General features: G+C 42.4%; 1 protein-coding gene across 3 annotated transcripts in view; it reads right to left on the reverse strand.

Annotated features, from left to right (window-relative positions):
• Positions 1–680: 680 nt before the first annotated feature.
• Inpp5f (inositol polyphosphate-5-phosphatase F) overlaps positions 681–16409 on the reverse strand; it is an 86472-nt gene continuing 70743 nt past the window's right edge. For all 3 annotated transcript variants that reach the window (XM_090345745.1, XM_090345746.1, XM_090345747.1), the window contains 7 exons: positions 16148–16265; positions 14066–14264; positions 7122–7193; positions 5404–5477; positions 4845–4973; positions 4388–4475; positions 681–2827 (listed from right to left, as the gene is read on the reverse strand). In XM_090345745.1, coding sequence (XP_090201871.1) covers positions 1702–2827; positions 4388–4475; positions 4845–4973; positions 5404–5477; positions 7122–7193; positions 14066–14264; positions 16148–16265 — 1806 coding nt within the window. In that variant the 3' untranslated portion in view covers positions 681–1701. The remainder of the gene's footprint in view (positions 2828–4387; positions 4476–4844; positions 4974–5403; positions 5478–7121; positions 7194–14065; positions 14265–16147; positions 16266–16409) is intronic.

Genomic DNA, 16409 nt, shown 5'->3' on the forward strand with positions numbered 1-16409 from the left:
GATCCTCTATGTTGGAAAGCCCTATATTCTGTTGGAAAACCATTACCAGGTATAGGCACAGTACAGTGCTGAGGTTGAAAGCAAGATGTCAGACCTGCTGAATAAACATCTAGATCCCTGCATGGAAATAAACATTGCCTTAAAAACAATTTTAACTTTCAAAAACTTTTGTAACACATTTCCATGGAACATAAACAGGCATAGTTCTTGCTGACTTTGGCTTCTATTTTCTCGTGTTGTGGAACCCAGACTATTTTCAACACCCAGACAAAAAGTTGATCAGAACAGAATAAAGCATTCTGTTTTTAAAGTTTGGGATTCAGAATTTGGTTTGTGGTTAATTTCATTTTTAAAATCTGGAGAATGGGGCCGGAAGTGTGGCCTAGTGGTAAGAGTGCTTGCCTAGCATGCATGACACATATACACAGAAAAAGCCAGAAGTGGTGCTATGGTTCAAGTGGTATAGCTCTAGCCTTAAGAAAGTCCAAGGACAGTTCTCAGGCCCTGAGTTCAAGCCCCAGGACTGGCCCAGAAAAAATCTGGAGAACACTTCAAAGGGTTAAAAGTAACTGGAAAAATACTTAAATGTTCAGATTATGACACATTTACCATTTCGGAACTTTTGTGTAAAATCAAATCGTTATAGTTAGAATGTTTTGCAAGAAAATTCTCATACACTGTTGTAGCTTTAATTACAATGGTCTTTATTAAGTTACAAGATTAGACACTTCAAAAAAAATGAAACCACAAATAAATAAAGTGGAATGCTTATCAGAGTTACAACAGCCATAATGTTCAGCTGAGAATCACCGCACAAAGTAAGGCTCTAAGGATACCAGAGAAACCAATGCCTGCTGGAATGTGGTGTGTGACTCTTACTGTGGTTCTAGAGGAGGCATTGGTTGTGATCAGAGTTATCGTTAGTCAAACCCAGTTTTAGCAATTGTGCTTTAGGCTAAATTTTCAATAGTTGTGTTAAATCTGCACAAGATGTTGAAGAATGCCCCCTGGGAAAAAAGAAGACTTCCTTCTGTAACTCCCAGAAGCTAACATGCATATATTCTCATGTTCCTGAAAGCAGAGCAAAACAAAGTTTTAATCAGTGCTACAGTTCACAGATGTGCCTGTTTTGCTGCGTGACAGCCAAGTCAGTGCTCCTGGATTTAAAGGTGTGGTATTGTTGCAGAATATAATGTTCAAGTAGAGTATGAGGAAAATTAGGATCAAATGAAATTGTATTTGACTGTAGTGTTAATTCTCAATTAACTGAGATGCTTCTCCATACCAGCAACAAACATTTATAAGTCACTAAAAACTAAATGTATTTAAGGAAATGGACAAACAGTAGAAAAATGCTGATCGAATGAATGGGCTCATACCCAGACTGTGTCTATTTCATAGACTAACCAACTCTTCCCAAATCCTTCCTCAGGTTCTGTCGAAATGACCTGTACCCGGAGTCCAGCAGAACAAATCACTCTGTGGTGTATAAGTTAGTCAGGTGTACACAATTAGGATGAACTTACAGAGGAATCTGGAAGTCTGCTCAGATTCAGACTCCTTTTAAACACTAGTAAGCATAATTAAAATTTGTGAATCCTAGGTCCAGATAGTCCAAGTTAATTTAGCTTAATACCTGAAAAACTTTCTAAAATTTACAAATAAAAACCATGGTATTTTTTCAGTATGTGTGGATAAAACCTAAATCTGAATTATTCGTGTTTGGCATTGTGTAAACATGTTTTTAAGTTCATTTTGCTGGATTTCATTAGCCATCTCCGGTTCTGCAGGACTCTTCTGAACTTTTGCCACTGCCAAGTTGATACCGTGGGTTAGCCCAGCCTGTGTAATACTGGCAACCTGCACCATAGAGCTTCGAATTTTTGCAAAGGGAGAGACTGCTCTGCTGCTACTGCTCTCGGAAGGAGAAGGAGTTACATGAAGCCCTCCCTCAAGCTCCAGCATGCTGGAACTAGAGCTGGGTGTCTTTTGGGCTACAACTGCATGTACTGGTTCAACTGACAAAAACTGTGTGCCTGTCCCAGAAAAAGACACATCTAATTGAGATGGTCGGGAAGGGGTCTGGTCCGTTAATTCTGGATGGGATTCTTCATTAGAAACTTGATTGGTCATCTGGTTTCCTTCCTCTCTAGCTTGCTGAGACACAGAGCTGCTCTCTGGCAGCTCCATCGTTTTGTTGTGTGCATCTTGCACAAATCTGTGGCAGTAAACATCTATAGGTTTGGCAAAGCCAGCCAACATGCGTATGTTGTCAGCAGAAGGACTTTTCTTCAAAGGAGACTCCTGTACTTTTCCAAGTGCGCCTTCATGAATGCTCACATCAGCGCTGCCAATAGACTGGGATCGGCTGCCCAATCGAGGTGCTGAAGCAATAATGCCACAGCTAGGAAGAACATAGTCTACTGGCCCTACACTCTCTAGAGAAGTAGTGAGCTGCCTATCTTCATCAGACTTGGAATTTGTAAGGAATTCATCAGAGTGGTAGGAGTCATCTGAAGACATGTCCCCTTCAGATTCAGCCTGGACCTTGTTTTCCATCACCCCCAAGCTTTCCATGGTCTCAAGACTACTATCTGATTTCCAAAGATTGACTTTTAAGTTTGGTTTTAGAAAGTTAACTTTCATTTCAGGTTTAGTAAAGTTCCCTAGCTTTCGTAGGTTGCCAATATTGACAGTGGATTTGGTCTGCTTCACTTTTTGATTTAGAGATGAAAATTTGCTCAGTAAAAATTTTTTTCCCTGGGCCAAAGAGCCTTGGTTCTGAGATCGGATTCCCATGATGTCTTCGTGAGGTTTACTGCTCTTCCTATAAACCAGAAGAGAAAAGGTTATATTTCCAAAGGAAGCCAGAAGACCCATTCTGATTTCTAAGTAAAAATACTTTATTTAAATTGGTCCCAATTTCTTTGGAACAATGCATTGCCAACTAAGTAAAACTCCCATAGGGTTGACACTGAAATACTGCTGAAAAGAAATGCACAAGATACATATTGTCACATTAAAAAGAAAATGTGAGGCTTTAGTACCACTTTACTCAACCCAATATATACAATATATTGCCCTTCCAACATATCAACCTGTAGCAAACATTAAACTTTAATTTTTTATCATCTCTAAAATGGCTGACACATGGTATGACAGACCAGTACTCAGACTTGTCATGTCCCCATGGCTTCAGAGCTGCTACCACGATGGGTAGTGCAGGACTAAGTCACATTGCAGGGATGTAACAGTGCAGGTATAAACAAGCACATATAGTTTAGTGCCATCCCTCATGAGTGATAAAGGAATGTTGATATATCTACCCAGTATCCTTGATGATACAGGTTCACTGACCAGGAAAAAAATAACGAAACGATCAGAGAATTAAATTTTCTCCATTAACAAATGACTGAACCATTTCCTCTAGAGAACTGAATGGCTCTCCCCACTCTCCTGCACTATGGAGCCTGGTCAGGGCATACCAGGAGGGAAAAACTACAAGTTTAAGACCCCCAAATGTGATGATAGCCATTCTTTTCCCAAATTAAAAAAAAAAAAAAAAAAAAAAAACAACTACTCACTTCTCTACACAGTGCTTTCAGTTTCACCTGTGGCTACACAGTTGTATTCGATGTCAAAACAGCCCTTGGGATTTCTGAGCATCTTTGAGCTGAATTTTGTCATGATTCTTCACAAAATATCCTTAGCTTCTGTAGTGAAATTTACTATGTACATTAACTTTTGGGGGGGGAAGGGAACTGGAGTTGGTGTTGGGACTTGAACTCTGGACCTAGGTGTTGTCTGTGGGCACTGTTCTGCTAAAGGCTATTTATTGACACTTCCTGTTTTCAGGTGGTTAATTGGAGATAACAGTCTCAGAGACTTTCCTACTTGGAATGGCTCTGAATCACAATCCTCATATCGAAGTTTCCTGAGCAGTTAGTACTACAGGTATGAGTCACCAGTGCCCAGCAATTTGCAAATACTTTTTTTGTTGTTGTTGTTGGATGTAGGGCTTGAACTCTGGGCCTGGACACTGTCCCTGAGCTCTTTAGCTCAAGGCTACCGCTCTACCACTTGAACCATAGCTCCACTTGCAGTTTTTCTGGTGATTAATTGAAGATAAGAATCTCATAAACTTTTGTGCCTGGGCTGGCTCTGAACCACAATCCTCAAATCTCAGCCTCCTCCTGGGTACCCAGGATTACAGGCACAAACCACTGATGCCCAGCTTGCAAATACTTCTAAAGCGCTAAAACCTTAAGGCTGGACTGCTGCTCACTGGTAGAACACTTGCCTATGTGAAACCTGAGTTTGATCCCCAGCACCCAAAGGAAAATAAAACTAAGACCATGGACATTCATGGAAGAAGTGTTATCCTTACCTGTCAAGTTTCTTCTCTGTTATTGGTACATCCAGCCCCATGGCTTGCTTGGTGATCTGCAGCATCTCTGCAATGCACTGAAGGGTATCTGAAACACAAATCTCATACATGTAATATGCTTCCAAATTTTTACAAAAACATACAAAAAACAGCATTTTCATCCATGTAAGTCTGCGTGAAGTCTGTGCTCACCTAAATATATGTTATAATTTACAGAAAAATACTACTCATCATCTACCAATTCTAAATGTTGCAAATCAAATTTTAATAGAGTCAAATCAACCAGGATTAGGAACTTGCAGATCAGTGTTTGCCCAAGCATTGTGCTGCCTGCCACAGCACCAGCTAGGTTCGTCACGGGCAGGGTTCCTGACTTCTACTTCTGAGACTATGGCTAGTTTACAGACTGTTCCGTCAGCATTAGCTATTAAGCTATCACAGAATTCTTTTCTTTTACCTTTTCCATCTTCTTCTGGATTGCGTATCACTGCTCTCAGTGTGTGGAAATAACCACTTGCTCCTTTAGATCGGTAGTGTAACCGCATGCAAGAGAACTTTGGCTTACCAAAAAGAGTGGGCTCAGGACCTAAAAACCCAAACAAACATGAGTTTTTATCTTTCATAGCAATTTCTTCTTTCACTTCAAAATGACCCACAAATACCCATCAATTAGGTGTGCACCATATTTTTCTACATAATCTTTAAGCTGCCTGCAAAACACAAGCTTATAACCATCATTTGATTAGATGAGGCTGTCTTCTTTATTTTTTTACTTTTTATTGAAACTTTGATCCCTGGCGTTATCCTCCCAAAGCATGAAAATAGAAGGAATGCAGTTAGCATTATTAGACTATCTCCATCCCTAACCTCTAAAAACAGAAAAGACATCTAAAAGACAGACTGCCTGGAATTCATTCCCTTCTAGTTTCCAACAGATTGTTTTACTAGTTGCTTAAATGTGTCCTATAACTGGATCAAGAGCATTTGATTTGTGTAGCCATTATGTTAAAACTTACCTATTTCTATTTTTTCCAGATCCTCTAAACTTAGTCGTTGATACTGATTTACTTTATCAACTTCATCATCATAACTAAGGAAATGGAGTGAAAAAGAATTAAAATCAGAAGCATATCCGGCTTCGCAGCTAAGGTATATATAATAGTAGTAAACTAGTAAGTGTAGGTAAAATAAAATAATCCCCAGGGCAATGTATTTAGGAATAGTTAAAACTTCTATAAAATTAAAACCTAAAATCAAAGCACTAATACATACGTGTGTGTGTGTGTGTGTGTGTATTGAATCTTCTTCTTTTTTTTTAGGTCATGGGGCTTGAACTCTGGGCCTGGGCCCTGTCCCTGAGCTCTTCAACTCAGGCTACTGCCCTACCCTTGAGCCACAGCCCCACTTCCCAATTTCTAATGATTAATTGGAGATAAGAGTCTTATGGGGGGCCGGGAGTCTGGCCTAGTGGTACAGTGCTTGCCTAGCATGCACAAAGACCCGGGTTCGATTCCTTGGTACCACATACATAGAAAAAAGCCAGAAGTGGTGCTGAGGCTCAAGTGGTAGAGCTCTAGCCTTGAGAGAGTCCAAGGACAGTGCTCAGGCACTGAGCTCAAGCCCAGGACTGCAAAAAAAAAAAAAAAAGAGTCTTATGGCTTTGTAGTGCCCGGGCTGGCTTTGAACCAGGATCCTCAGATTTCAACCTACTGAGTAGCTAGGATTACAGATGTGAGCCACCACACTGGCTTTTGAATCTTATATGGGACTATTAGGCAGATAAATCTAATACCCAAAATCAGGAGTGAAAATGACATGTGAGCTGTGCCAACAGGCATTTGGGATATTAGCTGAAAGACAATTAAAGTCAGAAATAAAACTAATATTTAGTTTAAAAATATGAATTAAAACTCAATCCTAGTAAAGCAGGAGTAAACAAGTACTCATATTTTAGTAATGGTATTGTTAATTGGTAGTCCTTCCAGAGCTGGATCTGACAAACCAAAGTCACATTATTGATCATAACATTGTAAGCAAAGCAAGCTGCTTACATTGTGCATAGACATATACACAACCTGTGATACACAGTTACATTTTTTTTAATGGCAAAAAAAGATGGGAAGCACCATGGAACAAATATGCTACAGTAATACAAAGTGACATGGCCATGAATTATAAACATATATGTAATAAAAAGGTGTGGGAGCACCAAGGAGGCACTTATACTACAGCAGTAGTAGAAATACAGATGGATACAGCCACTAATGATAAGCATTCATGCCACAGTATTATAAACTGACATGGCCACTCATGATAAACATATATGTAACATCCCAAACCTTCACAGATAACAATTATGAGCTAAGAAAATCCAATTATCATAGCAACACAAACACACTGAATCATTATTCTGAAAGCCACCAAGCTGATTCAAAACTAGTAATTATATAAGATTCCATAAACTTTCATAATATATTAGCAATGAGATTCTTAATTTTTTTTTCTTGCCAGCCGTGGGGCTTGAACTCAGGGCCTGAGCACTCTGCCTCTTGAGCCACAGCACCATCTCTGGCTTTTTCTACGTATGTGGTACCAAGGAATCAAATCCAGGTCTTCATGCATGCTAGGCCAAACTCCTGGCCGAGATTCTTAATTTTTTAACTGTTGTGAATTCTAAAAAGAAAATTTCTTTAAGCTTAAGAAACAGAAAGCTTTAAAACAGTGTGTAACTTACTAGGCCACGTAGTAGGCAGCGTTGGAAAGCAGTAAAAGCACATCCACATCCCTGTGAGTGGCATCGGTGAGGCTAAACGAACATGACACAGGGATTAAATACTTTCATTCTCATCCACACTTTTTGTCAAGCACAGTCTTATAACAGAGCCACTTACGACAAAAAAAAAAAAAAAAAAAGGCCAGGGGAATAGAAGACCAAAAAAAAACCAACAACCACCAGAAAAACCTCCACAGATAGGAGACAAATAGAGGTGGAAAGGGCAGGAGCTGAGAGGTAGGCTAGAGAAGGGGAGGAAAGGGTGGGTGCATACAAAAGAGAAGGGAGGGGGAAGAGGGAAAAGAGGAAGAGACAATGGAGGAGGGAACGGAGGAGGGGGAAAGGAAGGATGGGAGGGGGAGAGGGATTAAGAAAATTTGGGAGGGAGGATGAAGGATAATAGAAAAGCCATTATCTAACCTTCAAAATATCACAACGCACATTTACCACTATTTTTACACTCAAAGAGAATATATCATTAAAACATTATTATGCAAATATAGCATAGACATAGAACAAGTCCAAGCTATATTCCATTTTTTTACAGAGTAATTTACTTGGCTGTCAAGGGACACACAAACATTTTCGTAAAGCTATTTTGTTACACTATAGTGACCCTAAAACCAAATATTAGAATACATGTTAAAAAAATCACATGGAATGAATCATTAAAACAAAACTGTAGTGAATTATACACTCTTGAGCACTTTCTATTAAGACAACAAAGTATAAAATCTAGAGCTAAGCAGCAAAGAGAATGTGAATTGAAATAAAACTTTTAATATGAACCTACATGAATGGTCTTTCTGTCAAGGTAATTAAAATCTGCACTATGATTGGTCACTAAGAAACATGCTTGCCTTAGGAATTTAGATTCGCTAGACCTTACCATCAAAACGTGAGTAAAAAATGAATAGAAACTAATAGTGAAGACAATTATTTGTAGCTGGACTTTAAGCCATTGCTTAATCTGCGTAGAATGAAGTCATTGTTTAACAGGTGCTGCAGGAAGGAGGGATGCACCAAAACCCTCCACACTGCGGTTCTCGCCATTAGGAGCACCTTGTTGGACAATAATTCTGTCTTTACGTAAAGTCACCTCAATTTTCATCTAGTATACCGAAAAACACAATTCATGAAATAAAATACCAGAATCCAATAAAACTCAGATTCATTCTAAAAGCCAAAAATTCAGCGCCAATCAACCAATCAATCAATCCATGGGGGGAAAAAAAACTATACATCCATCAATTCTGGCAGCTTCCTGGAGGATAAGATCAAAACTCATGGCGAAATACAATCTAATTCTGTGTCCTCATACTTACGTGCATTCTGAACACCGCTGCCTGAGCCAAGCCGTAAAAATTACATCACGACACACTGTAATAGGAAATAAATTCTACTCCGACAGTACTACACTGACACTAGCTTCCTCTGTGGGCATTAATATTTACATCAAACAGGATCCTCAGTCAAAAACATCGGGGTTTTTTTGTTAAAAAACACGTCACGGAAATGTTAGCTTCAGAAATGTTCGGATTTCCCTCCCTGCCCACCGCCACCTCCCCACACTACGGAGCAGGAGGAGGGAAGCAGAGCCGCGGCTCTACTGCTGCTTGCGCTCCCGCCACGGCGGCCAGCCCTCCTTCCACACCGTGAACCCAAACACCGCCAGCACCACGTGAAGCCCCGCCACGGCCACGACGGTCGCGTAAAAGGCGCTGTCTTCGGGGGACATTAGCATCAAGCCCTGAAAAAGCAGCAATTTGCAGGAAAAATACAGCCCCACGGGAACTTTGACCGTCAGCCCCGCGAAAAGGAGGAAGACCTTCAAAGTCATGGCCAGAACCCCGTCGCTCTTGGGCTCTGCGGCATTCGCGGCCGCTGCCCGCTGCGCGGGTGGCGGACACCGGTGTGAACACGGCATTGTGCGTCCGTCGGTCCGTCGATGCCACAAGCCCAGCGAGGGCAGCCCGAGCAGGAGCTCCTGCCTGCAGGGCTGCGCGGCGCCTGCACGGGTGCGCGCGGCGCTGGCCGCGAAGCCCCGCCCAGGGGACAGGTCTAGCTTCCGGCCGCCCACTTCCTGACGTGGCTGCAAGCCACGGCGCATGCGCGCGGCCTGCCTAGGGCAGCGGGAGTCCCGAGGGGTCTCTCACCCCGGCCCACCGCGGAGGATGGGGATGGAGCCCCGGAAGAAGGGGGAAGGACCTGGTCGGGGTCGACCGCCCCCAGAGGAGGCCCATGCTTTTGTTTTTGCCAGTCCCGGGGCCTGAGCTCAGGGCCTGAGCACTGTCCTTGGGCTTTCTCAAGGCTAGCGCTCTACCACTGGAGCCACAGCACCACTGACAGCTTTTTCTATGCACGTGGTACTGAGGAATCGAACCTGGGTCTCGGTGCAGGCTAAGCAAGCACTCGACCACTAGGCCAAACTCCCGGGCCATGCTTCTGTGCGGGCACATGCCAGCCCTGGCCGCCCGCTGTGGACGGCCGGCCCCCTGCCTCGGGAAAGGAGCTACCGCAGCCCTGGCAGCTCAGTGAACGCGGGTGACCGGGTGCAAGGGGCACGTCCCCGCAACTCCCAGTTCCGTGATCGCTCCTTCCCACCGCAGTCATTCAGATCCTCCATCATCCTGCACACGGGAGGGGGGAATGGCGGGAGAAGACACCCAGCCAGGCAGGCCAGTGCGCCAAGGCCGTGTGGGTGGAGCAAGCCTGTCCCGCGGCCACCCGCGGAAAGGCCGGAGCCTGCAGAGCGCAACCCTGCCGGCTGCCGGAGCGGCCCGGGCGGCAGGGCGCAACCCTGCCGGCTGTTGGAAAGGCCGGAGCCTGCAGAGCGCAACCCGGCCGGCTGCCGGAGCGGTCCACATGGCAAGGCGAACCCTGTCAGCTGTTGGAAAGGCCGGAGCCTGCAGAGCGCAACCCTGCCGGCTGCCGGAGCGGCCCGGAGGGCAGGGCGCAACCCTGCCGGCTGTTGGAAAGGCCGGAGCCTGCAGAGCGCAACCCGGCCGGCTGCCGGAGCGGCCCGGAGGGCAGGGCGCAACCCTGCCGGCTGTTGGAAAGGCCGGAGCCTGCAGAGTGCGACCCTGCCGGCTGCCGGAGCGGCCCCTTGCTGCCTCTGCTTAACGCTGCTGGGGCGGAGAGGGAGGCCCCAGTGTGAAACTTGAGCAGTTGCCTAGACTCTGGTCCTGAAGCAGGATAACTTAAGGAAAATGATGCCTGTGAAGGCAACTCAAAAATACGGTATTTAGAAGTGCTAGCTTTGCGCCACAGGGAGACAACAGAATGGATTTCTTCCTGAGGGATGCATATCTCACCTAACTTAACACTAACTGATAGAATGTACGCCTTCCAGAGAAAGCTCAAGCTACCTGCCCAAAATACAGATAACAGGGCACCTAACACTATGTATAATTAGAGCAAAGACAAAGCACCTATCTTTACATAACACTGAAGCCAGACCCCCTGCCTTTACCCTATAAATACCCCAGCAGCCCAAGGAACTGTGTTTCTCTCCCTCTGAGCACCCACACTCTGTAAGAGTGCCCCCTGCCCTTCTGTGGGTCTGCTTTTGTCCATTTGTCAACTTGGCTCTGCCAAGTTTTCTTACCACGGTGACTTGTCCAGAAATTTTTATTCTGTGATCAAAGTCAAGGACCCGAAGTGAAGAGTTCCTATATTTAAAGGGAGGCTTCACTAAACCTCACCTCCATATGCAATGTCACTTTTAAATCAAAATTATTACAATAGTATGACAAACAGAACATTACTATTTTTACATAAAGAGGATCTGCTCCTGCATTTTCATAATCCTGCCTTAACTGCCTGACTCTTACAGTTCTAGTCTTGGTAAAATTTAACAAGTGAACAACAAAAGAAAAATGGTGGTAGAAATTTGTAATCTCAACACTGGGGAAGCCTGGCAGATAAGCCAGGCTGTAATATAGGCAAAGGTCCAGGCACTGACGATGGACCCGTAATTCCTAACTACTCGAGAAGGTTGAGACCTGAAGATTGTGGTTTTAATCCAGTCTAGGCCAGAAAGTAAGGCTCTTAGCTCCAAAAAGCTGGAAGTAACCTAGCACTGGTAGCTCACACCTGGATAGGGGTTTGAAGATTCCTCAAAAAATTAAACATAGGGCTGGGATGTAGCTCAATGGCAAAGTGCTTGCCTAGCAAGTACAATGTCCTGGGTTCAATCCCCAGTACCAAAAAAGAAAAAACCAAAAAAATTAAACACAGAACTTCCCTATGAGTATGAGAAGCAATGCATCTGGTGAATATAACTGTAACCCCTTTATACATTACAATAAAAAAAAGAACTTCCCTATGATGCAGCCATGCCACACTTGAGTGACGACCCAGAATATTTCAAGTCAGGATATGGTAAAGACACTTGCATGTCCATGTTCACTGCTGCACTATTTACAGTAGCCAAGTTATGGAAATAGCCCACAACAGATGAGTAGATCAAAAAATATATAGTGCATATACACAATGGAATTTTACTCATTCATCAAAAGAATATTATGCCATTTGCAGAGAAATGAATGGACCTAGAATACATCATGTGAAGTGGAATAAATCAAGCTCAGAGAGACACATGGCATGTATTTTCTCTCTTCAGGGGAAGCTAGATATAAAATACTACTAAACATGATAGTTTATACAGGACTTTATGTATTTACACACAAAGTGATCTAGAGCAAATCACGCTGAATGAGATGTCAAGACCAAAGGAAAAAAAAGGCTCATGGTATCCTTAATATGTGGCTATTAGATCCAAACAGTACAAGAGCGAGGACTCCATTATTCACGTACCCAATGCTATGGACATGGTATTGCAAATATAAACACAACTATATAGACATAAAAATTTGTGACTCTATAGACATAATGTTTTACTAGATTAATATGTATCTATGACATACAAACCCTCAGCTATTTCAATTATGTTCTAAAATCTAAATGCCAGTGATTGTATATAGAGAATCCCTTCTTGAATACTTATTTGTTAAACATGTCATTTGAAATATGATGTAAAAATCAATGTTAATAAATTCTTGAAAAAAAATCCATGAGACTCTAATCTCCAATTAACCCACCAGAAAACTGGAAGTAGCGCTGTGTGGCTCAAGTGGTAGAGCACTAGTCTTGAGCTGAGAGTTCATGGACAACACCCAAGCCCAGACAGAATTCAAGCCAGATGACATACCAAAAGAAAAAAAAAGGATAAAAGAAGGTAAACACATTCAGACATTATATTTAATATACACTATGCTTAAAAATGAACTATGTGGCCAGGCATGGTGGCTCACACCTATAATCCTAGCTACTCAGGAGGCTGAGATCTGAGGGTCACAGTTCAAAGCCAGCCCAGTTACTAAGGTACTGTGACACTTTTATCTCCAATTAATCACTAGAAAAAGGGAAGTAGGGCTGTGGTTCAGGGGTAGGGCCATTAGCCTTGAGCTCTAGAGCTCAGGGACAGCTCCCAGGGCCAGGGGTAGGGTGGTAGCATAAAGATGAAGAATGAAGAGCTCAGGGACAGCGCCCAGAGTTCAACTGTGTGAAAAGCATCACAAATCATACCTGTAATCTTAGCTCAAGAGGCTGAGATCTAAGGATTGTAGCTCAAAACTATCCTAGGCAGGAGAATCCCCAAGACTCTTATCTCCAATTAAGTACCAAAAAAGCTGAAAATGAAGCTGCAACTCCAGTATTATGTTTATTAGCCTTGAGCACAAAAGCTCAAGGATAATGTCCAGGCCCTGAGTTCAATCCCCAGGATCAACACAAATAAAAGGAAAAAAAAAGAAAAGAAAAAGAAAAAGGTAGGCACTGATGGTTTCAACCTATACTCCTAGCTACTCAGGAAGAGACTCCTTTTTTTTTTTTTTTGCCAGTCCTGGGCTTGAGCTCAGGGCCTGAGCACTGTCCTTGGACTTTCTCAAGGCTAGGGCTCTACCACTTGAGCCTCAGCACCATTTCTGGCTTTTTTCTATGTATGTGGTACCGAGGAATTGAACCCGGGTCTTCATGCATGCTAGGCAAGCCCTCTACCACTAGGCAAAACTCCCGGCCCCTCTGTGAGACTCTTCTTGCCTAGCATGCACAAAGATCCAGGTACAATTCCAAGGTACTATATACATAAAAAAGCTGTAAGTGGTGCTGTGGCTCAAGTGATAAAGTACTTACCTTGAGGAAAACACAAGGACATTGCTCAGGCCCTGAGTTCAAGACCCAGGATTGGGGGGATTCGGGGGAGGGGTAGAGAGAGATTCTTATCTACAACTGACCACTCAAAACCCAGAAGTAGTGCCGTGACTCAAAGTGATAAGAGTACTAGCCTTGAGCAAAAGAGCTCAGGGACAATGCCCAGGCCCAGAGTTCAAGCCCCTCGACCAACAACAAAAAGTAACAATATGCCAAGCAACCACTGGCTAATGTCTGTAATCCTAGCTACTTCGGAGGCTGAGACCAGAGGACCACCACTGAAAGCAAGACCAGGCAGGGAAGTCTATGAGACTCTAATCTCCAATTAACCACCACCTCCCCCACAAGAAAAAAGCAAGAAGTTGAGAGTGGAGCTGTGGTTCAAGTAGCAGAGTTAGCCCTGAACACAAAGCTCAGTAGGGATACATGCACATACACATACATCCTCATAATCTCCCCCTCTCTCTCTGTCTCTCTGTCTCTGTCTCTCTCTCTCTCTTTCTCCACCCCCCCCCCCAATCTCAGGGTTTCTTGCTTTTGTTCTTCTTTAATTATATACCTAATGCAAGCCAGCCCTATACTGAAACCACAGCATGAATTCGTGCTCACAGCTCCATGGACAACTGCTGAAACTGTCACAACTGAGAAACATCAGAAGGTTAAGCATGTTAGTCATCAGAACTCCAACTCACCTGGGGTCACAATCAATGAGAGCCCAGCCCCCATGGAACTTTTCATCATCAGGCAGTAGTAACTTCATGTAACTTTGTAAGAGCTGACTAATCAGCTCCTGGTGGCTCCTCTGATTCTCCTTATCCAAAGCTTCATGTTCTTTCTCCTTAGTAAATATGGAATAAAGGTCTTCAGTCACTGGAATGCCTTGCATCAAATCTAGGGTAGAAGTGTTGATCGTCTTAGTTTACTAAAATTTTTTTAAAGAGATAATATAAGAACCAGAACTACAAAATTCATGGAAGAAAATGTTAACATGAACTTTGTGATCTTGGATGTAATTTTTTAGGTGTCGTACCAAAATGTAAGCAACAAAATAAGGAAGAAATGAACAGGGCATTATCAAAATTTAAAACTTCAATGATCCAAAGTGCAGTGTCAAAGGACAATCCATAGTAGGTGAAAATATTAACAATTTACTTATCTATCTAGTCAGGAACATGACTAGCCATTCATATAGAGAATTCTAATGATTCAATAATAAAAAAAGCCAATTTAAAAACAAGTAAAAAAATCTGAATAGATAAGCTGACTTCCTTCTGATGGACATGCAGCTGAAGCTTTAATAAGTCATTGAATCCCATTCCCTGTGAAGATACTAGGGACAAGGTAACAGTAGCTTCTGTGTAACAACCAATCTCTCTCTGCAAAGGGAAGCAGTAGTTACTTCTCCCTCTCCACCATGAAATGACCCAGCCTCAGGATGAAGTTGACAGGATAGATAGCAGAACTGAGAGAGGGACCTTGGCCCTCAGGGTCATAACTGAGTAGCTAGACCAGCTGCTAGAAACAAAATATCTCATTTTTTTCCTTAAATAGCCTATTAAGATTCAATTCCCTAATTCTAGAGCATGGCACTCTTCATATCTGACAATGACTCATTTTTTAAAAACTTGAGGGGCTGAATACACTAGACAAGTACTCTACCACTGAACTATGTCTTGCTATGTCCCCAACCCTGAATCAAACTTCATTACATCAGATTTCTCCAATCCCTTCCTTTGTGGAAGACCTACTATTTCATGAGAAATAGGTTAAATTTAAATCCTAGCTACTCAGGAGGCTAAGATCTGAGAATCACAGTTAAAAGCCAATCTGGGGAGAAAAGTCCCTGTGAGACTCTTATCTCCAATTAGTCACCAAAAAACTGGAAGTGACACTGTGATTCAAAGTAGTGGGGCATTAGCCTGGAACAAAAAGAGCTCAGGGACAGTGCCCAGGCTCTGACTTCAAGGTCCACAACTGAGAAAAAAAAAAAGTTTTAATTTAAAGTATACTCCCAAAACCAATGTCAGCTAAATTGCATTTCAGTCAAATCCAGAACAGCATTATTTACTCCTATAAACAATTTCATTAAATTTAAAATATGTCAATGTATGGATTTTATTGGTTGATCTATCTTGCCCTTCTTCTAAAAGTGATGGATTAGTCCCTATTTTTGTTATATCGTGCTTATGAACAACAAGAACATATGATAAATAGCTTACAGGAAAAGAAAATCATCTGTTTATGTGGTACAGCCTGAGTAATGAGAAAATCAACAGAAGTTTTTGGTTACTGAGCTCTTAAGTACTTTGTTGCCCGCTTTAGAGGCCTCTGCTTGAGTAACAAATTGAAAAATACTTGTGAAATAAATGGTTTCTTTTATTGTGCCAGTCAAAAATACTTGTCAAATTCTGGGGCCCAGGAGCAATGCTTAGTGGTTGAGTGCTCCCCTAGCATGCATAAAGCCCAGGGTTCGATTCCTTGGTACCACATACTGAGAAAAAGCTGGAGGTGATGTTGTGGGTCAAATGACAGAGCACTAGCCTTGAGCAAAAAGTGTCCAAGGACAGTACCCAGACTCTGAGTTCAATCCCCAGGACTGGCAAAAAAAAAAACTGTCAAATTCTAATCTTGTGAAAATCTGAAATTGGTCTATTGGTTAAGAAGCTCAATATAGAAACACAAGAACAGTACAAAACAAAATATGTTAATGAAGCTTGTTTCTGTAAAATGTTAATAACAGAAAGAATGTGAAAGAAAGCATTTCTAGACCTTACCTATGACAGCTTGCCTATAAGCATCCTTAAACCGATTGAGGTAATACCTATTTGCTGAATTAACTCCATCTTTCATAACTCCTGCTAACTTCCTTTCTCCTGTTCTTGTAAAGTCACCCTGTCAAAGAAAAAGCCATTTTGACAATTTATTCAAATACAAAAACATTCTCGAAATAAATCTGTGGATTTTAGTTCAAGACCAGAAGTCTAGTCTCCCATGGTTCTATGATTTCCAGAATTCTATGATTTCCACATGATAACT

The sequence above is a fragment of the Megascapheus bottae genome, chromosome 15 (genome assembly GCF_031878675.1).
Source record: "Megascapheus bottae isolate mThoBot1 chromosome 15, mThoBot2.hap1, whole genome shotgun sequence".
Taxonomy (NCBI): Eukaryota; Metazoa; Chordata; class Mammalia; order Rodentia; family Geomyidae; genus Megascapheus; species Megascapheus bottae.